This window comes from Symphodus melops, assembly GCF_947650265.1.
Source record: "Symphodus melops genome assembly, chromosome: 7".
NCBI classification, from domain to species: Eukaryota; Metazoa; Chordata; class Actinopteri; order Labriformes; family Labridae; genus Symphodus; species Symphodus melops.
The window spans coordinates 23,971,776-23,998,431 of record NC_136697.1 but is presented as its reverse complement, the minus strand read 5'-3'; the positions used below and the strand labels follow the sequence as shown (position 1 = coordinate 23,998,431).

General features: G+C 41.3%; 1 protein-coding gene and 1 long non-coding RNA gene across 2 annotated transcripts; one reads left to right on the top strand and one right to left on the bottom strand.

The window, feature by feature from the left end:
- Window positions 1-8,915: 8,915 nt before the first annotated feature.
- Window positions 8,916-26,638, bottom strand: LOC306826917. The gene is made up of 3 exons (XR_013779547.1): window positions 26,378-26,638; window positions 23,865-23,996; window positions 8,916-9,406 (listed from the first exon to the last, which is right to left on the bottom strand). It is a non-coding gene; the product is annotated as an uncharacterized lncRNA (long non-coding RNA).
- Window positions 12,439-20,040, top strand: LOC306826256 (uncharacterized protein). The gene is made up of 3 exons (XM_079347456.1): window positions 12,439-14,295; window positions 15,785-16,437; window positions 19,642-20,040. The coding sequence occupies exons 1-2, from the start codon at window positions 13,294-13,296 to the stop codon at window positions 16,331-16,333; spliced, it is 1,551 nt and encodes a 516-aa protein (XP_079203582.1). The 5' UTR covers window positions 12,439-13,293; the 3' UTR covers window positions 16,334-16,437; window positions 19,642-20,040.
- Window positions 26,639-26,656: the final 18 nt, after the last annotated feature.

Sequence of the window (26,656 nt, the reverse complement as noted above, 5' to 3'; positions counted from 1 at the left end):
ACTCTTTGCTGTTTGTGAGACATCCTTATTGTGAAGAAAACAAATATGTGTTTGTCTCAGACTCATTAAAGCAGGAATAACTTCTTCCTCTAAAACTCTCAAGGATCATGAGTGCCACCTACTGATCATGATGTGTAATGTATTCTTTGTGGAGAGATCATTTCTATCAATTTCATAGCTGCTTGGTTTTTAAAAAAAGACGAAGGAGGAGAGCAATTATGTAGTGTTCATTGTTCTTCATGCAAGATCTCTGACTTTGTAAGCAGCTGCAGAATTTGTATCACATTAACGTGATGTCCTGGACTCCCAGTGAGAGCAGAAGATATCCAGTTGCTAACAAAGAGGACAACAGCATCTGTGAGAATGTGTGGGAGACCTTTGACCCTCCCAGTGGTTAGTGGGAGTCAGTGACACTTACATACCAAGCTTTCAGGTCGGCTCGGCCTCTGTGGTATGAGTGGTATCACACAGGAAATGCAGAGGAGCTAATTATACTGACTGAAGTTTGTTGTTTCAGTTTAGGAGTGTAAAAATAATCTTCCAGAAAATAGGTCACAGTGTGTTTTTTTTTGTGTCTTTTTTGTTTGTTTGTGGATAGGTCTTACTCTGGAACCAAAGTCTCAGCTCAATTTGGGTTGAATTCGGTTGAAGTGAAACTTGCTTCAGTTTGCTGCGAGTCGAACTGACGACAAACAAAACATGATACATGCAGTGCATCATGTTTTGTTTTTCTTCTCTTTGCTACTCTGTTTAGTTGTTTGGGGCTTTAATGGAGGGACAGAGAGGTGTCACGCTCCCTAATGGTTCATTTATAAATGATCTATTTTCATGTTCTGAATATTGATTCTCAACCAAACATGATTATTAATCATTACTGTTGATATGCTTATCTTTGTAACCCATTGATCTGTCACACATCTGTTACACTTTCTCAGTTATTTCCTTAACTAAATGAATTAACTCCATGTTCCTACCAACCCATTGACTCTAACATCTTCACCTCACAATTAAAAGATATATATATTTTTTTGTATATTTAAATGAAGCACGACCTCCAGCGTGACCTTCACGTCCTTTTTGCCCAGATAAATTCATGTTCAGCAGTAGCACACATTCAAATTTCCTGGTTAAAATAAATATTTTTAGTACACTTATTTCTTAAGTTTGTCACTTTAGAGTTTAAACACACAACATGATGTATAACCATTATGACACAGTGCACATGATATAGTCTTGATTCATAGCTTTTGTCCCTGAAGAGGCAGAATTAATTATGATCTGAAATGACAGAACTTGATGTTTGTTGAATAACGATGGTCGCTTCTCCTTCAATCTGCCCTCATTACTCTGCTCATCATTTAGGATGTCTGTTCGGGATAATTGACGGGGTTGTGATTGAGGCCAGCTGCTAATGGACAAAGGCAAAGCACCAAAGAGCTTCATCTATCTTTCAGGCACCATGTAGGGATGTTCCTGTTGTTGTGATATGATGTCGATGATGGTGAACTGATGCCATCAGATGGCACATTGACACACTATCATGCTCGTGGCGTATGTCTCCTTTTCTGATAGGAACAAGTAGGGGGTGTAATATTCTACTTTTAAACACGTCTTTATGTCTACAGACATTATTCCACATGCTACTGTTGTTTTGTTTTTTTGTTCGTTTGTTTGTTTCAGGACTTCGAACATACTCTTTAAGAAAAAAGAAGTTTGTTTTTCATTGTTTGCACTTTTCAATGATGTTTAAAACCAATTTATTTGTCTTTGGTAAGAAAGACAAAAATGGAAAGAATGAGAAATTTCCAATGTTGGACTTTCTCTGGCGGGGCAGTCGGGACCTGCTGCGTGCGGTGCTCCATCAGCTCACAGAATGTTTTCATACATTTAAGTCCGCCTCAATATTCCTCTCCACAAAGGTAACTCTTATAAGGGCACTTGGTCATGTTTTATCTCTCACAGGGGAATCCAAACGGATACTTTTGGAACAGTATTCTTCCAACAGAGGAGCACACACTTTAGAAAAATAAGAGTATTCGTCAAGTTGTCCATGCGACATATTTTGGAAAAGGTAGCGGTAAACATGGGGAAAAGACTGAGAACAATGTTTGACTGAAATATAAATTTAGACTGTTTTCTTCACTGTTTGTTTCAGGGGGGGGTTTTTTAGGCTGGGCCGAAAGCAGTTGGGTGCCGGCTACATGTGGTACAGCGTCAGCTTTTATATCCTTATGCGGTCTTTTCTGCACTGGAAGGGCACTCTGAAGTTTAACTTTATCATGTCTTATCTGTCACATGGGCATACAGATGGATACATATGGAACATTTTCTTCTCATGGGGGGTGGGGGGGCAAACACAGCCAAACAAAACAGCTCACCAGTTGAATCTTAATGGCGCCCTAAAGTTTGACAAATAAGAAGAAATGACTCGACTTTAACTGGACCTCAGCTGGAAAGTTTCCTCAGACGTTCTTTACTGGAGCGTTGACATTGATTTAGAGCGCAAAAAAAGACTCGGCTCTCTGAGACAATGCTGCATGAGAGCAGTGGCACTAAATAAGACACTGCCACTTAGGAAAATAAGTGAGGCTGCGTGGATAGAGCCAAGATTGAAAGTTGTGTCAGCACAGTGTGTTAAACCACACTCCCAGGCTTGGCTGCTGCTGGAGCTGGTTTCCACCAAGGTCTTGCAGAGCTGTCCGTCTTTCTTTAATGACTGTTTACAAAAGCATAAAAACTCTTTTCAACACCTCCATTGACCGTCAGTAGTTCTTTAATGCAGAGGCTGCATGAGGACATCTTGGGGTGTATTCTCTTAATGAGGTCACGCTGCCCTTTTAATGAAGCTTGATTTATGTTTGCTCGCTCTTCAGATCAGTTTTGGAACAAGTAATCATCTCTCTATTGCTGTAAAGTGTCTCTGCAGTACATGAGAAGTAGATTTTTCTTTTCCAGCTGCATTTAAATTTGCAATGTACCACTTTCGACATAATGAATGGTACTTGAAACATCCACAGAAGGACTGCAGGTACCCTTTCCAAAGCTTCAGTTTGACCACGGTTTGACAAAGTCTTGTGAAACGGAGAGCAAAAATGTTGAATTTGACTTAACCTTTTTGCCTTGGAGACAAGTCACCTTATCGTACTGAATAAGAAATCAAGTACAAAAAAAAAAGGCCAAACACGAAGATCGCAGGCTCCACAGTTAGTTTTGAAAGGCAGTGCCGGATATGAAAAGATTCAGCTGTTGTTTATGTGTAAACATGAGAGATCACTCTGAATGGACAGCCCTGAACTTGGAGGTTAGATGAATGCAAAGAGTGTTCAGTGAAACCAAACGTTCAAATCTGCAGGAGGCTTGTGCAACGAAAGAAAGACAAACGAATTGAGATAATTGTCCCTGCATTAAAGGTTTCTACAGCAAGGATGCTGCAGTAATTACATTTACTTTGCACCTTAGAATGAGTTGATTAAATGTGAATAAGGTGGGTGCCAGTTGAATGAACCGAGAATCTAATTTCTAAAGTTGTACGTGATTAGTTTTAAACAGTTGAACTTCTTGTCTTCTTGTCATCATTGTTGTTTTTTTAAGCCTTTACTTTTTTTTTTTTTTTTTTACCTGATACAGAATTCAGATTTTTAACTGTGTCATGTAAATGTCACTGAGAAGCTTAAAGGATTAAAAAAAAAAGGAGTTTTGTATCTACTCTGGGGCTTTGTTGCTCGAGATGCAAATGCTGGTTGATTGGTGAACCTCATTGCTCCAGACAGAAATATGCAAACAACTACAGTGGATAGATTGGATAGTTATACAGTGGATAATTCTAAAAAAAACAAAAAACAAAACTTGGCTCTCTGACACTGAACCACAGTGTCCTTGATTACTGCCTCTATTTTCTCTGAGGAGCATGAGGTAGTGATTTTTGATTTGGAGTGAATTCTCTTGACAGCTGTTGGAAATCTCGTCATCAGCGGTCTAATCACTTGATGCCTTGATGACAAGGCTCTGGACTGCCATGGTCGTTGCCTACACGAGATTCTGGAGGAGAGAGCTCTACTTTAAAAGCCATGTTTTATTTGATTCTACGGTAGACATACTTCAGCCAAAACTCGGATGTTTTGTTCTCCTTCAAAACGCACAACATGTAAAATGTGCCCCAAGGAGGCTCTCAATCAATCAATCTAAAAAAATAACGATAAAGATAATGTTGAGGCAGATGGGGAATCACGGGAGTGATTATCTCTGCTACTGAATACCCCCCACCCCCCGACCAGACCCCACAGTGAAAACAAACCCTGTGTTGACTGTCGTTTAATGAAAGGGACATGTCCACAGGTTAGTAGCTTTGATCCCTTTAAGTACAAGACTTTATATTTTAACTTCTTCTAAAGTCAAGGACCTGTGCACTCACAGTGAAAAGAAAGTCAACGACTCCAGCGGTGTCCATTTATAAATGTCTGCGCTGGATTAATGACCGAAGGCCTTGGGGTCATGCTGTTTAATGAACAATGAGATTTGGGCTTATCTAGGTCAGTGCATGTTAGTGCTGCAGGTCAGATGTGAGTGAAAAGAAGTCTGACTGCTTGTTCCTGTTTTATAATCAGAGTCCCGCGCTGTGGGGACGACGCCAGGCCAGGCTTTTATCCCCTTTATGTTCCCTCACTGATGTTTTCATGTTGCTCCAGCATTTAGTTCAAAGATGAAACAAAGTGTAAGTGCCTGAACATTTCAATAAGAGGCAAACATCTGTCTCGTTACCTGGGAGGAAAGAATAACACAAGTGTAATATTTCTCTCCAGAAGCAGAGACGCTCACAGAGCAGCGTGCCGAGATCTTTTTTAAAGGAGATCTTTTCTGAACTACATGTTAGGCAGAATCGGACGCCATGTTCCGTCGTCGTGTTAGAACGACCACGGTAGCTCTTTCAAGGACACGACCACCTGGAAGCTCACAATCATTTTCCCTGTGACTGCAAACAGAGCTGAAGGAAGTAGCTGCAATTAACTGTTTCAAGAGATTGTTGAAATTAGTGTTTTTACTGATTCCAGTATATAACAAACAAGGAGGATGTTGAGCTACACATTACACAATGATACTTAATCAATGTCCCTGACTGACATAATTAATGATGGACAGATCTCCTTTCAGAGAAAACAGGCATATCTGAAAATTAGAGACATGTGACTATAAAACAATGTTTCAATGTGCTTAAAATAAGCTAATTACAAAGACGAATGATATCTTCAAACAAGTACTTACAGTAAAACGAAATAAATTTATATAAAACAAAGAAACTCTTTTTGCCCAACAGAGATAACATCAAAATAAAATAACAGTTCAAATGACGAGTGCTCCCAGAGATAAGAAGTGGACTGTCTTTGTTCTGTTTTCAGATAAAACATTTGGCAGAATAGGACTGCTGTGCTGTCGTGTGCAAATAAATCCAAATCCACGAGTTACATTTGATCTCTGTCTGTTCTCTGTATTGGTCAGTGTTGTCCAAATGGATTTTATGATTAAGTTACAGAACCACGACTGTTCTGTTCAAAGTCTTTCATACTTACAAATGGTTAAAATAAACTCCTCGGTCTGATTGCTTTATGAAAACTTTATCTTTCAATCATTTGACCCAAGTGCAAATTATCTGGCCCGCACTAACCCTGTCATCATTTTAAGTGAACACAGAGTGAAATACAGGAAACAACGGGAGGCTCACCTGAGACCTCGTTGGAACGGCACAGAGAAATATCGATCGGAAAGTGTCTGATTGCTGGCTGACGTTTTACCATATATCATGTGAAACTGTATGAATTTTAATGGCTTCTATCTCTATCCTATGCCTGTCATCCGTTTCTCCAAAACTAAACCAGGTAAACTCAGTCACTGTTTTGTTTTTCTCCACACACTGAGCCCCCATGGCAAGTACAATCGCACGCCAATGGGGTAAAATGAATCATTTCATTCCCATTTTCCGTCTGTCAGCCATGGCAACAGTTCTGTGCCGGCCACCTCTGCTGTACTTCTCAAGGCAATACTCGTTCTCCCTCTGTCATTATCACATCCATTAGTGCTTTTGTTGCCATTTTCATTTGGATTTCAGGCTTTCTTTCACAGCTGACTTCTGTGTCCTTGATGGTCACAACATCGAAACATATTAGACTCAGCACCCGGAGGTCTTTTAAGCTCTGCAGATTCACTGTCCATTATCTATTGTAAAATGTAAAGTTACTCGACTCAAGGACCAAAAGAAAAAAGAATATTGTAAAACAAAACCTAATTTTTCTCTCCCACAAAATCCTTGAACTCACTTATCTTATGACTTGCATGACACAGCTTCTTTTTTTGTGTGATGCAATTGGTCTTCCTGGCTTGAAAATAGGAATTGTTTTACAATGCTCTTTGGAACAGCGTGACCATTGTGTTCCCTAAAAGCAGGATATGCACACAGGGATCACTGATCTAAGATATGGCCTCACTGTGTGTGTGAGATGAACACAGTATTCTGTACACTTTGATCAGAACTGCCACAAACATCTTTTCAGATTGCAGTTTCTTTCTTCTCTCTGTGACTATATTTTTCTTTTTAAGATTTTGGATAATTGGACTCCTTGACTCCTTGGAGCGCTGAATTGGCTTCATTTATCTGACTTTGGTCCGTTTTTGACATTTAAATTCACCAGGAGTTAATACTCTTCTATTTCTTACCTTAAACAAAACAAAACAAAACACATTTCAAGCCTGACTGAATATTTTACTTGCTACCGCATGGTGATCGTAGCTTCTGAGGAAATGTGGTAATTTACTCACAACAGGAGAGCGTTGTGTGGGAAATTAGATTGACCTCATCTCCAAATGCAGGAATTCTTCATCCTCATTAAAGCACCATGTGTTGCAGTGAATGTGCTAAATTATCAGCAATACGCAGACCTCTTTGTTGTTGACAAATGATAGGAAAGCAGGTAAAGGAAATTTTTTTACTTTGATTTTCTGCATTAAAAAAAAATCTTTGTAGTGATTAAAGAGAAGCTATATTCAAGTACTACAGTGTACCGAAGAAAGCCTCATATTTTATACATTCAGTTTACATTAAAGCATTGATGTGATGCTAAAAGTGTCTCCATGGGACACACTGCTGCATGAGCTCTGGAGGAGTCACTGTTGTCTACTGTCTCTTTTTAACTTGATTATGCAGTGTGGAAATTAATATGTACGTGATGGGGAGACGGAAACACTCATGAGGACATCTTGTTGCACAACCCTGCAAATAACAAAAAGCATGTGATCAGTGCGTTGTTTGAATTATTTTGTTTTATTTAATGGGAAAGAACACAATGTTCACAGAATCTGATATCCTACATGACTCTGTGAACACAGAGTGTAGTAAGGCGTCACTTTTTGATCACAAATGATTAAAATCATTATCAACATTTGAAAACTTCAGCAAACGTTGAGACTCTAAAACCTTCAACTTCAGGAAATCTTTAAAAGTTTCAGAGAAGTTCTTATTTTTGGGATTGTGTACCCCTTATTTATAAATTGTGTACCCCTTATTTCCTAAATTTCCTGAGGGAGTCATCCCAAAGGATCAATAAAGTTTAGTCTAAGTCTAAGTCTAAGACTAAACCAGATAGATTTTGGGATATATTGATTTTTACGGTTGTCGTATTGAAGGGCCAACAGTAAAGCCCATGTTTTTGATCTTCTCATTTATTTCGAAACAGCAGGTTTAAAGTTCACAGTTCTTGGACAGTTTGTTCTTTGTGAACTAAGAAGAAAAAAAATCTCTTAAAAAAAAATGCAATAATTTTTTCTTATGATTAAAGAAATCGATGGTTTGAAAATCCTTGTTGAAACTAAAAAGTTTGTATGTATGGTTTAGAGGGGGGTTTTTTTTGGGGGGGGGGGGGGGGGGGGGGTGCGTTTTGCCCTAATTGGATAGAACAGCTGAAAAGAAACAGGAAATGTTGGGGGGGGGGGGTGACATGCAGCAAAGGGCAGAGGTCAGGATCGAACCCACAGCTACTGTGACGAGGACCACAGCCTCTGTCCATGGTCACTAGGCTTTTCTTTGGTCATTTACTACCCCAAACTCAAACTCAAGTATCCTTGCCAACTTTTGTTCAGGTCATTTCAGGGTTTTGGTAAACCATTGTGCCATTCAGCTTTATTCCCAACAGTTTGTTGTTGAGAGAAGCGAGAGGTAATATGACCAGAATGGGGAAGGGATGACTTAATGAGGCTGGAGGAAGTTAGATTCACCTTCAGGGGCGTTTTTCCTTCTTTTTTAAAAACATCAGTTTAAAAACATCAGTTTAGAAACATTGTCTTGGTATGTTTTAAAAGTAAGAACAGTAAACACAGGCTAAATGAAAAAAACACGGGGGGCCATGAGCAATAATAATAAGTATGACAATTTCTTTTCCCATTTATTACCCATGCTGTTTGTCCTGTTCAGGGACGCAGGAGGCTTGAGCCAATCACAGCTGGTTGTGGGTAAAACACAGGCTTGACATGTAGAGAAAGACAAACGTTCAAACGCACACCTACGGGCAGTTTTGGAGTCACCAATTAACCTAACGAGTATGTCTCTGCACTGTAATAGGAAGCTGGAATACCCACGCATGCCTGGGAGGGGGGGACATGCAAACTCCACACAGAAAGGCCCGTATCCGATGGGGATGTGAAACAGGCACTTTCTTGCTGAGCAGTCTTAAGTTTATTTAACATTTTAAGTTTGTTAAAACATCTTGGATGTAAACTCTGTTTCCTTCAGATTCAACTTGTTTATTTGGCATGTTTGATTATTAAGGATATTAAACGGACATATGAATCAGTATGTCACATTTGAGCACAGTTTAATGAGGCTAAATCTTTTCAGTACAGTACAATGGTATATACACATTCATCATATCACATACAGCATCTCTTGTGAACTATTAGATCTGCATATTATGTGCAGTAATGGGCCTTTCAGGTTTGCATCAGTAACTATCTGGGCCTGTGTATCTGTAGGAGGGTAAATAGGCCACCCACCATCTGACACAGAGCCAACACCATATTGAGCTCTTGTTATCTCATTTAGAGGTATCCATATGTGCTAATTAGGCCATCCTGACTCTGGCAAGGACAGAAGATCGCAGAGTGGCTGAGTGCGGAAATGTGGCTAGTCCGGAGCTGGGCTAGCTGATCCAAAACTGTGAGTATGTAAGAGGTCCCTAAGGCAACACAGTCCTAACGTACCTATCTATATGTATGGGCGCAGGCAGTATGACAAGTACATGCTTTGATATTCCCTTTGTAGCCCGTAGACACGGCTCTGCATGATGACCTCCTGCTGAGAGATCACGAGATGACAGGTCGAGATGTTGCTCAATCTCTTCTTTCTGTCAGGACTGTATAATTACATCTATGTGAGACAGAGAAATGGCTAATGTAAGGAAATGGCACACTCAGATGGGAATTTGATGACGATTTAGGTAATTTCGCTTGATTCAAGGAAATCAGAAATGAATAAATAATGAGAAAACTGGAATTCGGACACCGTAAATTAAAGTAGTGAATATAGGGTTAGATTGCTCTTCATCCCCGACTGGTTGCTTGTTAGATGCTGGAGGATCAAGCTCAGCCAATTTAACAAAAGGCCACTGTCAGTTTCTGTGCTGACTGTGCTCATTATAAGACTATTAATCATCAGGTGGGCCGTATGACTATATGATAGTGCTGTCAAACTGTGTCACTTGTATTATTGTGGTAAATGCATCGGTGCTTTTTTTTAAATATGATTTTTCCACATGACTCATCGTCCTTATAGAGCCTCTTTCACACATGCTGAAGTCACAATGTTGTCGACAACAGAGTCAGACGCAGATGATGTAAGCATCTTTAAACCAATACACACAGTCACAGTCTAAACAGCAGAGAAGAGTGTGAAGCAGATTCATTAAGTGATTCAGATCTGACCGTTTGGATATAAACGCCGTCATTGCAACCTCTTGCTGTTGGATGATTTTGATGAATGTAACCTGCTGACACACCGACTGACCCTGACTTTTTGTGGCTGGCGTGAATAAGTCGGAATGAAGTTGGGGTGAAATATTTGGCCATTTGCAGATGCACACACATGCCTGGAAAATTCTCACAAAATGATCTGAAAGTGCAGTTAATGTTTGAACGGGGGCTTTAAAGAGTCAGGACCCCCCCCCCCCCCCCCCTCCAGGGGCGTGATGCAGGGTCAGGAGAGGTCGCACAAAAAAAATGTCTTTGTACACATAAAAATGTTCTTTTAAAAAAAAAATTCAATTCATTACAATTTCCCTCAAACATGTCTGCATTACTAACTGTGTCACAATAGTGCCACAGGAGAAGCTATACAAATACACTGCATTTAAATTTTAACTATGTTTTGCCAGATTGCAACAAGTGTCATCCTTGTTCTCTCAAAGTGTAGTTAGAGCACTTTCGCTGTTGTGTCTGAACTAACGTGTCTTGTTGATTTGGTTCAAAGGTTTTCCAAGAAGACAGATGTTATTGTACAGAAGAAGTCTCCTGCAGCCGTGCTACTGAAGAAACCCTCTGACTCTGAATGGGACTTCATACAGGTCAGTCGGCTCTCTTTCATTGGTATTATTATCTTAATAAGCATTGCTTTTGAGTGTATATTGCTTATTTCTGATTGATAATGCATATAGTTTGACAGAGTGACACTGGAATAATGCTGCAGAGAGACAAGCCGTACGACAGTCATCTCTCCTCTCCACACACCCAGACTCTAGCAGTTCACACAGGAGCTAAGAACTAAAACAGAGTCCTTCCGGCAAAAACTCCTCCAGCTTTCAAAAATTCGCAGTAACGTCGAGTGGCTACAATGACGTAGGCTACATCACGTACGTAGCTTAAATTTCTTTTTTAGTCAGTCCGTGATAGGCTGTCGCAGTGTAAATTCCCATCAAACACAATCACACCATTGTTTCTTTACATTTTTGATGGTTTATTGATAAAGAATGCAACATCAATGCAACATAATTTGCATCTATGATAATATAAGTTTTATATATATAAAAAAAAAAAACTGTGCCTCAAGTGGGGGGAGGGGGGGGGGCATAGGGGGGCACTATGGCCGTCACTATGGCCAGCCGATAGTGACGGGTGTGCGACCATCATAAGTAATCAGCTCAGTGTGCACACACATCTTGTTGCTTTAAAGTCCCTGTGACTGTTCAAGTCTTACGTCCCACCGGACACAGATTCACCTCCTGGTCTTACTCGTAACAAAATGAATTCTTAATAATCCACACCGGGACGTCTACCCGAGGATACGAGTTCACAGTTGGATCTTATCTGTGTGGAGTCACAGCTCAGACCTCCGAGACGCCCAGGATGCTCCACAGCCCAACTCGTCACAAAAGATGACGTCGTGATGCCACAGGCGGCCTTCACTAGTTCTTTGCCGTTTGCTCGGTGTGTCAGGCCCATAAGACACACCTCAACTCTGCCTCTTTGACTGCCCATCAAACATATCTCTGGGTTGTTTATAACATGTTGTTTGTTGATAGCTTGTTTCCCAAAGTGTCCAAAAAGTCACCATTATCAAAGTAGAGAGGTTGAGAGCTCAATCCCCCACGACCAGCCTACAAACAGCAACTTAATAGCAAGAGCAAATTCAGCTTTGCTTCCATGTATGTGAATGTGCACGTGTGTCCATAGATGTGCATTGTCTTAGTCCTCCTGTGAAACTATAAGCATGTTAAATATAATATATGCTTAAAGCTCCCGGGCTTTGTTTCATCTTCAACAACAATCTTTCCCAGCAGCAGGGACTGGACTTCTCATCCTCCTGTTGGGAAGGATGAATCTCCTTCATCCTCCTCTGCTGTTATTCTCTGTAGTTTTTTTTTTTTTTTTTTGACAACCCATTGTTTTCAAAGCTCCAGTTATTTTCTTTGAAAATAAATGCCTAGCTGTCTTGGGTTGCAGAGGATTACGAGCCACAAAAACAGCTGTGTTCTTCTATTTTAGAAAGAGAAGAGATCTCGATTCCTCGTGCCACTTTTCTAATTATGAACCCGTTTTTTTTCCTTTGTCCACTTAATCCTTAATTCATGGCTGTATATAGTCAACAGCGATTGATTTGTAATGAAAACAACAGATTCGACTTGACTTAAACCTTCTGTTTTGCTTTTCTGACAGTTTAATGTTATGACAGTATTCAAACACTATTGTATGTACTCCAGAGGAGAAGGGTGATTACCTTTCTATACAGTATTACATGCATGCTTGCTTCAGCAGAGTGAAGTTTGGCCAAAATATCGAGGAGGAATCCTTTGAACCAAGGCAATGATGGAGTGGAATTGACAGGAGTGATGAAGGATAAAGAGGGGAAGGAGGTTGGAAAAAGGGACATAAAGAATGGTGAAAAACTCAGTCTCTTTGAGTGCTACTCACTCATCTGTGTATGTTACAAACTCCACCTCCCCCAGTACTTCTCTCCTCCCCTTCCCTCCCCTTCCCTCTCCTCCTGTCTCAGTCTTCGGCCAAGGAATCCCAGGCAGCGTTTAATTGCAGAGTGCAAAAGGCTTTAGTTGGGCTAATGAGCTCAGCACCGGAGCTGGGACTCTTCCACGCACTCTCTGACGGATCAGAAAAACCATATGGAGTCCTTCACCGGAGGAGCGTCACGGGGCGGCTGGATTTTAGGTGGAGGGGAGAGAAGGAATTTATAAATTCAGGTACAGCCTACTATCTTTGAGAGTATGTACCAAAAGCAAGAGACGGAGTAAGAGGTGGAGAAAGAGAGCGGGAGAGGGGAGGGGAGGAAACGGGAAATACACAGCCAGAGAGTGAGAGAGAGAGAGAGAGAGAGTAGAAGCCTGCAGCAGCAAATGAGACAGAGCAACGAGGCGGGAGAGGTAGAAAGAGAGACAGAGTGGAGGTGAAGAGGGGCCCCATGTAGGAGAGAGGGCTAGAGGGTGAAGAAGAGGAAGAAGAAGGAGTAGAAAGAAAGTTAGGTAGGTAAAGAAAAAGAAGGTCTGGGGAAAGGAAAGAACGGGCAGCAGAGATTAACAACTACAGGAGAGCAGGAGAAAGGAAACAACAGACAGGAAGGAAAGGGAGGGAGGGAGAAGTCTTGGGCAGAGAAGGGGGGAAAAAAAAGAGCTGAAGAAAAAGTTTTCTTGTGGGCAGACACAGATGAGGAAAACAGAGCAAGTGAATGACTGGGCTGGGGAGAGCAGGGACGGGAGGGGGACAGCTCTATTCTAAGGCGTTTTCCACACAAGCCTCTGGACGTCTTTGGACATGTACACAGAAACAACTGGACACCATCGATTCCTCCAGCACATCAACACCTCCACCCCCTGCTCCTGCCAGCACTGTGTCCGCTATGAGGAGCCGTTCCACCATCACGCCGGGCTTGGATACCCACCAGCAGGATCAGCCAGACAGACAGACCACCCATCTCTTGACTGCAGGAGAGACACACAGGCTCCTCGGTTTAAAGACGTAGGAGGGAGAGCTTTCCTTGTGGACGGGTTTGAGAGAAGTGGTCATCGCAGCCCACAGAGGAGGCCTGTGTTTGCAGGGCCGGGCCCTCGCAGCCAGTCGGGAGACGACTTGAGCCAAGTTCACCCCTGGGAGTTGAACCCTGCCCAGTGGAGCTACCCACCGGAGCCTGGGGTGAGACACTACCCGTCTGTCAGAGAACAGTGTGGCTGTTTGGTGCGTGGCGACTCCCGGACACACCCCTTTAACGCCGGGATACCCCACCCTCTCCCTCATCTTCAGGGCAAAGGTCAAGGGTACAGGCACAGGAGGACTATCCGGTATGTGTCAGTGGATGAGGAACGGGAAGCCTGTGGATGCAACTATCATTTGGAGTCGCACAATTACAATGTGGGTCATTCAAGCATGCCAAATGGCCACTGTGGACCAAGACCTGTGTTCTTTGAGGGAGGGGAGGAAAGAGATAGCCATCAGGACCGGGGACTACTGAAGGGTGGATCAGAGGATGGTTTTAATGGACGTGAAGACTCTCAGAAAGGCTTTTTCCCCACTGAAGTCCCACAAAAACAGTTAAAGCAGAGCAGACAGAAGGGGCCCTACACCCCTCCCTCTGGCATCAGCACCACAGAGCCCCCAAAGTCCACAGCAACCAACGACGAGCAGCATCAGCTGCAGAGTTCGGAGGTGGTGAAGCAGAGGAGAAGGCAGGATTTGGTGAGAGATCAGATCAGACAAGTGGTGACGGATCTGGAGGATGTATTGGGTGGGCTGAAGCAAGTTCATGTGGAGATGAAAGAGGTAGGAGTGTCTGTTATTAAAGACGTTTACTCCAGGTGTTCAAACAGGAACGTCTGCGTCAGGTGCAGATATACCAGCCTTTTCTCTCTGTGACATTTACAGATAAGCACACAAAGCTCAAATACCAACATCTGCGCAAATCATTTGAACACAGCTTTGTGCGTGCATTATCATGAGAGCGTATCATTACTTGTTCATGCTGACTGTATTGTTTGTGACTCACTCATCATCATTTTACCGAGGCAGTGATCGAGAGCGATTTTGCTCTGACCTTTTGCAGAAGGCTGGCCAAAATTGGCAGCGTTCCGGCCAGCACATTAAAGCACCCGCTCTGTTACTAAATTATGCCACAGTATCCATTTTGCATGCAGCTGTAAAATAGAATTGAATGCTTCTATAAAATACCTGCCGGTGTCCTGAAGCAACATCAATGCCATCATTTTGATTTGACACTAAAGGAGATAACCTGATTCCTGTGAATACGTACTCAGATCATTAACTTGAGTGCCTGAACCAAAACCACAAAGTCAAAAAACTCAAAAGTCTTGCACTTAAACCTACTTATAAAAAGGTATTAGCTGAAGGGTTTAAGTAAACATCGGAATATGTGAAAGTATGGAAAAATTGAAGGTACTCATTTGTTAAAAAAGGCCCCTATCATTGGCATATAATCATTTCACATTGTTAAATCAATACAGCTGCATCAATTATAGCTGATTTTTATTTGGATGAAAACATAAACATGGACTACGTCTCTTAGATGTCTTTTTTTGGTTTCTAAAGGAGGTTTTATGAAGCCCAATGATGGCAGAAATGCTCCGGCCAAACCATGTGCCCAACCGTCAGATAACTTGGCCACACCCCTCACAAGGCCACACCCCTCACAATGCACTTTATAAAAGAGTGATCTATAGAGACTAAAACTGGACTGTAAACACAATCAATCTGAATTTTAACATTGGACCTAATGAGGATTCCTTGGTTTTTAAGGCCAGCACCAAGTGGTCACTGGAGGAACTGCAGTTTTTTCACTTTTGCAATGGCTTAATTTTTCAACACAACACAGGTTGGCACATGGATATGATGATTTTTTTTGTTCTTGCATACACAGTTAGATAGCTTATCTAGTGGTTGTTAACCAAGGGGTCAGGGCCCCTCACAGGGGTCAAAAGAAACATCCGAGGGGTCGTGAGAGACTTGAAGCTCTGTTTCACTATTTGTAATAATTGTAAGATAAAATATTTGTTGGTTCAAATAAATCAAACCATCAGAGAAGGTTTAGAGGGTAAAGAACACTTCGGAGGCAGAAGGGGCTCCAACTATGAACCTCACAGTTTATTTTAATAAGCACAATCCAAGACTTGAATGAAATGATAAAATGTCCACTTGAACTGTAGTGGAGTCTCAGTATGGTTTAGTAATAACTGACTCGTAATACTGCAGATCATTAGTTTGGACACAGGTATTGACTCTCTGTATTATCATTCAGGTGGTCCAGCAGATCGATCGTCTCACAGCCAGTATCGACCTCAGTGAGGAGACGCCCTGCATCACTCAGGGGTCCTCGAGAACTTTTCACGGCTCAGTTCATCCAGGTGACCTCAAGGTGGCTCTTCTGTCCAATCACAAACCTGCTCCTGCACAAACGTCGCACCAAGTCGATGAAGACCGCATCATCCTCAGGACTAACTCTCCCTCCCCGGTTCACATGGCTTCTGTCGTCAAAACCAGCCGCTTCACCCCGCCGAGCCAAAATAAGGACATCAAGCACGAGAGGCATGGTGTTAACGGCCAGCCGCCTCACCTGTGTCCTCCCAGAGGCTCAAACCACATCGGACAAACTCATCCTGACCCTCATCCTCACAGCCTAGACCCTAAAGTCATTATTGGTAACAGCACCTCAAATTCAAGAACTCAGAAGCCGCCACTGTACCCTCAAAATGGGCGATGTGGCAAAGGCCCATACCTGCCTCCAAAGCCTGTGAGGACCCCTGCATACCCGGGGGGGAGGGGCCGCCAGAGTGCCAGCATAGTGTGAAGGAGGGAGGGGCTGTCTGCCCCGATGCCATGGGGGCCTGAAACATGAGACCCTGCTTCAGCAAGTGGAAGTCAGAGTGGGACCAGGCAGGGGAACAACTCATGGTAAGCACAGACACAAGAGGACTTTTCATGTTTTCTCCTCTCTTCTCTCACGGTGTTGATGTTTCCGTCAGAGCCGATGACGTTTGCTGTGTTTACTGGCAGAGCGGTTTTCAAAGTCAGTAAATGAATTGCAGCGTTCCTCCCCGTGACAAAAAAAGGTTTATGTGTGTGTTTGATGTATGTGTGTCTGTGTGTGGGCGGCAGGCGGAGGGGGCGTAAAGTGTCTGCTTTTGTTGATGTCACATGATTTCCCAGTTTTCTCCACACTGTAAAAGGTTTGTGTCTGATCGTTATCAGCCAGCAGAGTGAGCAAATTCACTTGCTCGTAAACGTTGGGAAAATTTGAGTTCTTTTTTTTTTTTTTTTTACAGAATTAACATTCAGTGAATACTTATTCTTACAAAATGACTGTAAAAATAAGCCGAGTTAAAAATGAAAGGCCTTAAAAGGATACTTCACCCATTTGCATGAAGCTGGAAATTTTCTTCATGTGATGCAATATGACGCTTTTTGCATCACATGAAGAAAATTTTCAAGCAAAGAAAAACAGATTTTCTCGTCTCAGGTCAAAATGAGGGCTGGATTCATGACCATTCAACACTACTACCATGTTTCTAATGATACACAGCTTCATGCAAATGGGTGAAGTATGCCTTTAAAAACAGTTCACCCATAGTGTTTCTTAATCTCTTGAATTTGAGGGCAGACTAGAGGACAAATCCAACTTCTAAGTAGATTTGAATGATTCCTGACCGGTCTCGAGTTCTGAGGGCAGACAGAGATTAAAAAGCTTTTGACAGACTTCTTTTTACAGTGTAACTTAGTCACCACTTTGGAGGAACTGAGACTTGGCAGGCACCCAGAGGTTTTTGGAGAAGGACGACCCCACAGCGGCTGGGATCCAATCATATGACACAAAAGAGGCGTCATTATATTTACAGGATGATCACAGCTCTGACTCAGAATTGGCATAACTCACTGCCAAAGGGCTTGATGAGGAGGACCCAAACCTTTCTTCTCTCGCCACAGTCAGATGTATCATTACTCACTGACTGGGAATTAGAATCAGACTTAATAACAAGATGACATCTGTGAAAAAGTCCCTCCAGGAGATACGGAAAATTGAACAGCAGATACATACAGTCAATTATTCCCCCAAAACAAAGTCCACTTTTCACAGATGCTGTATGTTTCAGTACTTCCCTCTTGTGTAGAGTATGCGTCACTGCAATCTATTTTTCTGGCCTTTCTGTGTTGGGCAAGCACAATCTGGTTTTAATCATAAAACCCTCTGGCCACGTGCCCGAACGGAGTGAGGCAAACTCTTGGTATATTTGTGACGTCCTCATAAACATAAGCACCGCTGCTCAGGGAAGGAAGCTGTTCTCCACATTCTGCTGCAGGGAGTGACGCGACGCCGAAGCTGCAGTCTCAGGTTGAGGCTGGCAGCCAGAGTAAAAAATGTCTGAGCTTTGACTTTAATAGTGAAAGAGGAGTTAAATTAGCTGTATAAAGTTGATTTTCTGTTCGACACACAATGCATTCTTTTCACTTTAAATGTCTTTCAAAGCACCGCTGCTGTTGACGTTTGAAAGGCCTGAATCATCTGAATTAGTCACCCAGTGCAGGTTCAATGTTAAACACCCAACACAACATATTTTGAGCTCAGCAGCCATGCCGCACACAAATACTCACATACTCACGCACACATTTTCTAATTTTATCCAGGAGTCTTACTGATTTAGTGACTACCCTGTCCCAAACTAATCTAACCTTTCCCTCAAGGAGCCCTTTTTGATTAAAATGATTAGCGTATCCCCACTAGCTTCCTCTTACTTGTTTCATTATAGGGTGGTGACTTTAATCAAGAAGACAGGGGTCCAAAGCTGCACATTAGCATCAGCACGAACAAAAAACAGAACAACAAAAGATGCATACGCAAAGTTAATATGAACTGCATCAAAAACAAATAAATAGAACGCATAATCAGTCATTTGAATAAACATTTATTGCTGCACTACCGCGCGCCCCAAAAACAAAACAAAAGAAAACTTGCTGATTATGTGATTTGTTTTTTTCCACAAGTTTCACTTTACCTGAGTAAAATAAAGTGGACTCTTCATCAGTGGGGGGTAAAAGGCAGTAGGAGGTCAGGTTTTATCCCTGTGCAGTAGGAGTAGCTGCTTTTGTAACTTCTAAAATCGAACTGACACTTGCTCATAGGGCACTACGTTTTTTACACAATGTGAAGATTACATTTGTAGCTTTAAAACGCAGGACAGTGTGTAGAGTTGAAAACGGAGATGAGAGAGTCAGGGATGACATTTTCAACCAGTCGCTGCTGCTTTGAGGGTTTTAGCCTCCGTACACGATATTTAGTCCCCGAACTGATCTTGCATCCTGCACATACCACCATTTCTACCATGCTAAATTAGGATGTCCTGAATATTCATTTCATTTAAGAAAATACATATCTCCAATTTTAAAAGGGACATGTGAAAAATCCTGTGTATTTGGGTAACCTGAGTGTCTATCGACCCACAACGTTTGAAATAAACACATCCAGTTTTTGTATTCTGGTAAAAAAAAAAAAAAAAAAAAAAACCTCCCCTTGTATCTCCACCCATGGACTCAACCAACAGCCTAGCAAAACATTTCTGCAGGTCTGCCATTTTTATTCTCACAACAGGAGTGACGTCTAAAATGATTAGTGAAATTTTCCTTTAATATATTGAAACGTACTTTCAATGAAGCCGTTTCTCTTTGCTTAAATGTTCCTTCTTTATTTCAAGAGATACTTCAGATGTTTATTTTCTTGGTGTTTAGTTTTTCTTCAAAACATGAAAAATCATCTTACCATAACACTCTCAAGGTCTAACTGTGATCTTCACGAGTACAAAAGCTCCTGTGCAAACACAGTAACACATAAAGCAGGTGTGATAACAAAACCTTCAATAGACTCAGCTTCACGTTGCTCGCCGACAAGCGATACAACTTGACCCACACAAGGACACACACAAACACTGCATCGCGCTCAGTCACGCACAGATTAAATCTGTGTTTCCATGGCTTCATTAATAAATAATGATACAAGTAACGCTGCCTTAAGAAGAAGCACAGTTTGAACGTACAGTGTTTGATTTCAAAGCAGGCTAAGTCTATTGAGATGCTGAGCTCATTCTATTGTTGTCCTGATGTTTCCAGGAGGAGCTGATGCAAGTGGGACGAGCTGTCAGCCAGTGGAAACAGAGCACGGCCTGAAGGTGGGGATATTTCCAAAGGGAAAACTCCCTCAAGAGTCAACCCACGACTGTATGTCACACACGCACAGAAGCATAGACAAGTGGAAGACAAACCTCTCTGGAGAATATCTACTTTTACTGTTACTTGTCAAATAAAATGTGAACTGCAACGTTCATCAGTAGAAACATAAACATATCTCTTCATGACAGTGTTTATTTATTTGTACTGTTTTATAATGCAAATAAATCTATTTTCTGGCAGCTTTCATCAGTTGGGATACTACCAAACCTCATGTATGCTATGTCAGGATTTACAAGAAATCCACAGTATTGATATTTTACAAATAAAGAGTTGAGACTTTTTCTGTTACCTTTTCTGTTTTTTTTGTAGTATGTAAGAATAATTAGTATAGAGACATGGAAGTGGGACCAGCCAATCTAAAATCAAATTGCAATAGGTGGTTTTTCCAGCATTTTCCTGGACTCTGGAGATGATGAATTGGCCGCTTAAAGTCCCAACATTTGGATACAAACTTAAAGGAAAGATTGCAGCATTACATGGCCCCTGACTCCGGGAAATGATTTATGCAATCACTTAGTCTGTTAGATGTTTCCCAAATGGTTGTGGAAGTTGTACAAAACACTTATCGGGCTGAGCTGGAGATGACAGCGTGTGATCTTTCATGGCCTTATTCTGTCAGGGCGCTCGCTGTTTCGTCCCGGGCCAGTCGGAGCCAGCATCAGCGTCTCTGTTTGTTTAAATCTTGTCTGAGACTTTCCCCACTGTGCTCCCACAACCTCCTGCTGCTGCTATCAGAGCGCACCGCTTCCGCCTCACAACACATCCCTCACTCCCCGTCTCTCTTTTTGTGTCTGCGACGAGGAGAAACGATGACAGATGGAGGTGACACATACAAGCTGTTACCTGTCATGGCTACTTTGTCCCTCACGTTCTGTCTGCAGCCACAGTGAGAGTCACTGGGTGGTTATGTAAGGTGAACGCTTGGGTTGTAAAGAGTGGCCGAAGGTAATATGCGTAAGGTGAAAAAAAAGGTACACTGCTGAGCATCCTACGTCACAATGTCACATTTGGTGCAAGGCCTTGAAGGAAATTTTTAATTATTTATTAATCTGCATAAAAAAAATATAGGGCAATGATGTTAGGCCGTTTGTCTTTTGTTTCTAAAAATGTGCTACTGCTTATTTTTTTTCCAATTAATTTTCTTTATAAAATACCCAAAGCCATCAACTCCTGAATGGAGGATCATTTGAATAGCAGTTTTAAGAGAAGGACACACAATATGGTGAACATGTGCTACACATCAGCGAGACCTGCTTTTTCAACAAGCATCAGATTTTAAAACTACAAATAAGACGGTAGGTATTATGAAATCTTATTTTATTTTTATATTGCAGAGGATGTTTGAGACAAACAGATCCTCAGAAGCACTAGCTTGTCTACATATTGATTGATTTAACATTATAAGTGAGGCTTAGATTTAAATAGTGTACTATATTTATACCAAACTGAAGTGAAGGAATTAGAATTAGGTGGGAAGACAGGATGGCTTAAAGTAAATTTTCCAACGTGCATCCATACAGAGGAAATATGTATAATATATAATCATATTTGCTGCACTATTAGTGCACACAAACCTTTACAGTTTGTTTAAACAGCTTCTCTAATCTTTAAAGTTAACAAGACCTCCATACAGCGATACAAAACAATGAATTTACTGGATGACAACCTTGCACATCTTAATATAATATATAATGTAATGATCATATGGCTCTGGGATTTAACAATATTCTTAAATAGGTACAGTATAAACATTAAGACTTAAAGAGATAAAGACAGCCTGAGCTTGGAGCGATGAATTATTATAAATCAAAGAAGCTAAGCCTTTAACATCCATCCCTAAATATAATTACAGTATATAATATCATCAGCATTGTTTTTGAGTATATATTGTTTATTTCTGATTGATTATGAATATGTAGTTTCTTGTTGTTTGACAGAGCGACACTGGAATCATGCTGCAGAGAGGAACAGTGACAAGTCATGCGACAGTCATCTGTCCTCTCCACACACTCAGATTCTACAGGAGCTGAGATCTAAAACTGAGTCCTTCCTTCTTCCAGAGGTAAAACACATGACCACCTGGTCAAAGGACTTTTTTAAAGAGGTCAAATGAAGTCTAGCTCTCAGTGACAACAGACTACATATTTTCTCACCTGAATGTTTTTATGCTTATTTTCTTAGACAATATGTTTAGTTTGCTCAGTCAATTTATGAAGATGTTCTTCTGATTAAAAACTCCTTCATAGTAGATAGTGCACTTCTAGGACATAAAGTTTAAAGTTTGTACTGTATATAAAATATTTGCCACACATGTTTTTAATAACTAAATTTAAAGTATTATTGCAAAGAAATGTTTATATACGCCCATATGGTTTAACATTGACATCGACCCAATAACACGGCTTTATGGAGCTTCAAACACGTTTCATCTTATTAATGGGACGTAACAGTTCAAGTTGACTTTCCCAGCTCTTAAAAAATTGTGATTGGTTACCGTACAGAGCTGTTCCAGTAAAAACACATCTAAATATCCCACAGCACACCAGCAGCACATTAACAAGCAGCAGACAGAATCAGTTTGCAGCTAGCTGGTAAACACCCAATGTAATATTTAGCTGCCTAAGAGCCATTGTGTGTTCCCCCACAAGACTTGTGTAAACCAAAATCAGAGTCAAAAGAGATTGAATATTGGACTTACATTTATTAAGAAAACAGAAACCAATCCACTCCTATTAAATGATAATCTTCTCAGCTTGCTTCATCGCCCCACAGGAAGGTTTAAATATGCACTTACACATGTGGATAAACAGTGAAGAGTTTAAAAAGCAAATGGACCTTTGAGTGTGAAGATGGCCTTGTATATATTAGAAGTTTAAAATGCTGGGACCATAGTCCTGTTTTTTTGGATAAGAAGACTGATTAATTTAAGTACCGGCTCAATGCATCAAAAGTGCTGCTTTCTATTTTGTGTTTTCTTGCAGGAGTGTGGATTAAATTTTTAATAGATTAGTCATGAACTGTGTCAGACTGTTTTCCATATTCCAGAAAGAGAAACACTCTTCTGCTTGCTATCCATAGGAGACGTCTGTTTTGGCAGTGAGATAAAAGTATTTTTAAAAAGGACCTTTCTTTCAACTGTTCCCTTTGACTGAAATCTAACTTTTAATACAAACATCTTATGATGAGACAAGTTCAGAACGCTGCTTGAATACCAAATTAGTCACAGAACAACCATCGATCCACAGAACGACCCCTTAATAAAGGTCTACAGACTTAGATCTGCTGCAGAGAAAGGCCTGGTGGGCTGTGAAAGGCCACGTCTTGGCCTGCAGTCCCTGACTGAGCCCTTCTGCGTACGCCGTCCGTGAATCTCATCACACAGACGCCGATGGCTGAGCTGTTGGCCGTGCTGCTTTTGTAAATACTGGAGTGACTGTGGAATCTCAGACAGAGATTTTAACCAAGACCAACACCAAACCCTTGGTACTGAAACCTCTCGTTTACCTCCTCCACCCAAAAATAATACATGAGTAAGATGCTGTTAATACCACAAGTGTCTGAAGCCGGTCCAATGGAGTATTGTTTCCTAGTCTGTTTGCGCTCTGGATGGATTCTTAACGGTGGATAAGTATACTATATCCAAATAGCCTTGTTAAAAACAGAGCAGCGGCAGGATGATACAGTGGAAGACTTTATAGACAAAAACTGCATTTTAAACCTGAGCTTTATATGTATATATTTTGAGAACAATGGGAATATAGTCACAAAAAGAATTCTTCAAGCTGACTGGCTGAGTCAACTACAACTTAGCCCATAAGTTAAAGTATGTGTTAGCTGGAGGCTAGTTAGCTAGTTAGCTAACCCAGATGCAGAATGCAGACACTAACGCAGGTATTGATGAATTAATGGTGAGACTCTCTCTGGGTAAAGGGAGAGCAGGAAATGAACCGTGTGCTGGGGAAATGGGGCAGAACGGGTGAAACAAAAGACATTCAGGAAAGGAATTGATGCAGGGGTTGGGTCAAGTTTAGCTCTAAGCAGAGAACAGGAGGTATCGTTAAAAATACAAAACGATAAGATGAGAAGGTTTTTCGGTAACTTACTTGAAGTAGACTAGTCTGGTTAACAGCTGGGGCTACAATCTGGCAAAGTGGTGCAGTTGAAGTCCAGTATTTGGAGTAGAGTTGATTGTAGATGTGCAGCTGCAGGACAATCCTGCACATCTGATCACACTCCTATAATCAAGCACAACACACTAAAATGTTGAACCACAGGGTATGACATTATGTCTGCTTATTTAGCTTCTTTTTTTTTTTTTTTCCGTTGAAATCATAATTTAGTTTCTAATTGTATTGTGGATTACTAACGGAAATATATCCACGTTTTAAAGAAATATGGTGATGTAGAAAATACACATCCGCCCATATATTGTTGTCCGAATTTTGAAAATACATTTTCCTCAAAAGATCTTGTACTGGTTATTCATTGTAAAGTTATTTTACTTTATTTTAAAATGTCAACTACGGGTCATGTAGGTAGTATTGACCAGGCTAGCTCGCATAAATCAAGTCTGGTGTTGATGAAGGCAAAGACTGTATAAAACATGAAAGTACTCTCAGTCTAAAGATGCAATATGAAGCCAATTGAATTTGCTATCTCAACCTGTGGTGGAGCTCAAGCAGGCATTAAGTCTCCTGGTTAATGTGCTACTACGCATCCACCTGTCAGTCAACTCAGTAATGTCCCTAATTATACACGTTTATGAGTAACTCTGGGGCTAAACTGCACAAGTATGATCTTATCATTTTCCAGCAGTCAGATTCGCAACAACTGACTTGAAAACGTGTTTTTAACAGTGAAAATAATTAACTGTTTTGTTTATTATTAAATTTCTGTTATGATTGGGACAAACAATTGGTATATATTGTTGTCACCACAAGAGGGCAGCATAGCCGTAGTTTTGCCTTACTACTAACAGGAGCGTTAGGCTATATTCATTTAATGTGCAACATATTCTGGTAGCGAGTGATTTTATTCTGTGGTTCAAGCAGAAACACAATGAACTGTAAAGCTCTGTGGAAAACTTTGTATTGAAGTTAGAACGAATGTCACTGTCACAGCGAAGCTTCAAAGTTCTCCCTCACGCCACGGCCACGCCCTCTTTATGTGGAATTATGTAGCTTACCCCTTCAGATCGTCTAAAACACACTGACGCTGAGTTAGTGATCATTAATATAGATGACAAATTACAGGCACGTAAGGCCTTTTGGAAGATTATACGGGGCCACACCGAGACATCAAAGCTTGACAGACACGCCGTTTCGTAAAACATCTTGATTTGCACAACTTTGAATCTTCAACTTGTCTACTATCAGCTGATACATAGAATTGATCAGATGAAGTGCATTCAAATAAGTACCCGATGAATGAGACAAATTACGCATTTTGTGACATAAAAAAAACTGTAGCAGACATCCTGTTGACATTTCACGATGACTTCAGTATAAAATTGTAGGTCTTGGCATGTTTATGTGTAAAACAGTTGTCATGTATGTAAGCAAAAAGCCTATTAAGAAAAATCAAAAGAGGGCGCCACTGAGCCATTTTGCCTCACACTTATAAATTTCATGCACTTCTGATCTTGGTCCAACATTTGTGTGTGGACACTCAAGGAACTGCAGTTCTTGTCACGTCTGCATTTGGCTTCACCAGGCTAACACTTAACACTTGGTTGAAGGTGGCGAGGCTGTTTGCGTTACAGCAGCCTCAAAGGGCTGTGAAGTAGGTACTGTAACTGATCAGTAGGGTATAAGGGCATGACTTGGATGATGGATTACCTCATGGACCGCGTATCTTTTCATAAAGGCACAAATTACTGTGTTATTTTAAATTCATTACATTGGTGTTTAGACTGCTCAAAGCTTTACAAACCCAATCAAAACATTTTACCATTTGAATTATGACTTCGGGCTTCTTCAAGGCTTTATAGGGAACAAAACAGATTGTTTCTAAGAAGAATTAATTCAGTGTTTGCTGTGATAGATTGGGAGCCAGTACAGTGCCTCAACAATCAAAGAAAAGCAAATCCTTAGAGCCATTCCTCTGAATACCACCCAAGTCACTAAACCACCCAGCTTGAAAGAGAAACAGAACTCATCATGAAACCCACTGGGAGAAGACTCCTCTGTGTTTTGCCTCTGTACTTCTAAATTTATAGCACTGTGTCTGCTGCTTGTGTAAGTGACCCCGGGTGAGGAAGTAGCCCAGTGTGTCTGCCCTACATGCCCTGGCTGTTGCAGGGCTGACCTCAGCACTGTTCTTAATCTCAACGGGATGACAGGACTGCTGAGGAATTTCTCTGCACGGTGCCTAAATCAACCTGTCAAGACGCTCCCTTCAGACGAAGCACGTTCCTCTGTTACGTCCCTGCCGACTCTCACGTGGCCCCTCTTTGTTGAAATATGACCTCAGAATACCAAGCTCTGGCCTTAGTAACCTCTCCAAACACTGCCCACCTACGTGCAGATGCATCCGGAAAATGTCTCTCCTTGCCACAGTATGCTTAGAGTAGGCTACGGGCAGATGGCAAAACCCATCCCTCTCTCACCTTACCTACCTGTACGCTTGATTATTTGTCAAGGCCAAGTGAGAAGTGCCTGGCAGATTTTCTTTCCTTTCTTTGGGCCTTTGCAGATGCCTTTGTGTAGGGATGATGGGACTCATCCAGATGTTGGAAGCCCCACAGCTGAGCAAACAGTCAATGTCTTCTCTACAACATGACATGTTTAAAATGACACGCTGGTCCAAAAAGGAGGAGACCAGCAGAGAGCTGAGGAACACAGCCAGCCAAACACTCATCACCTGATGGCTTTATTGAAGGGGCCTTGAAGGAGAC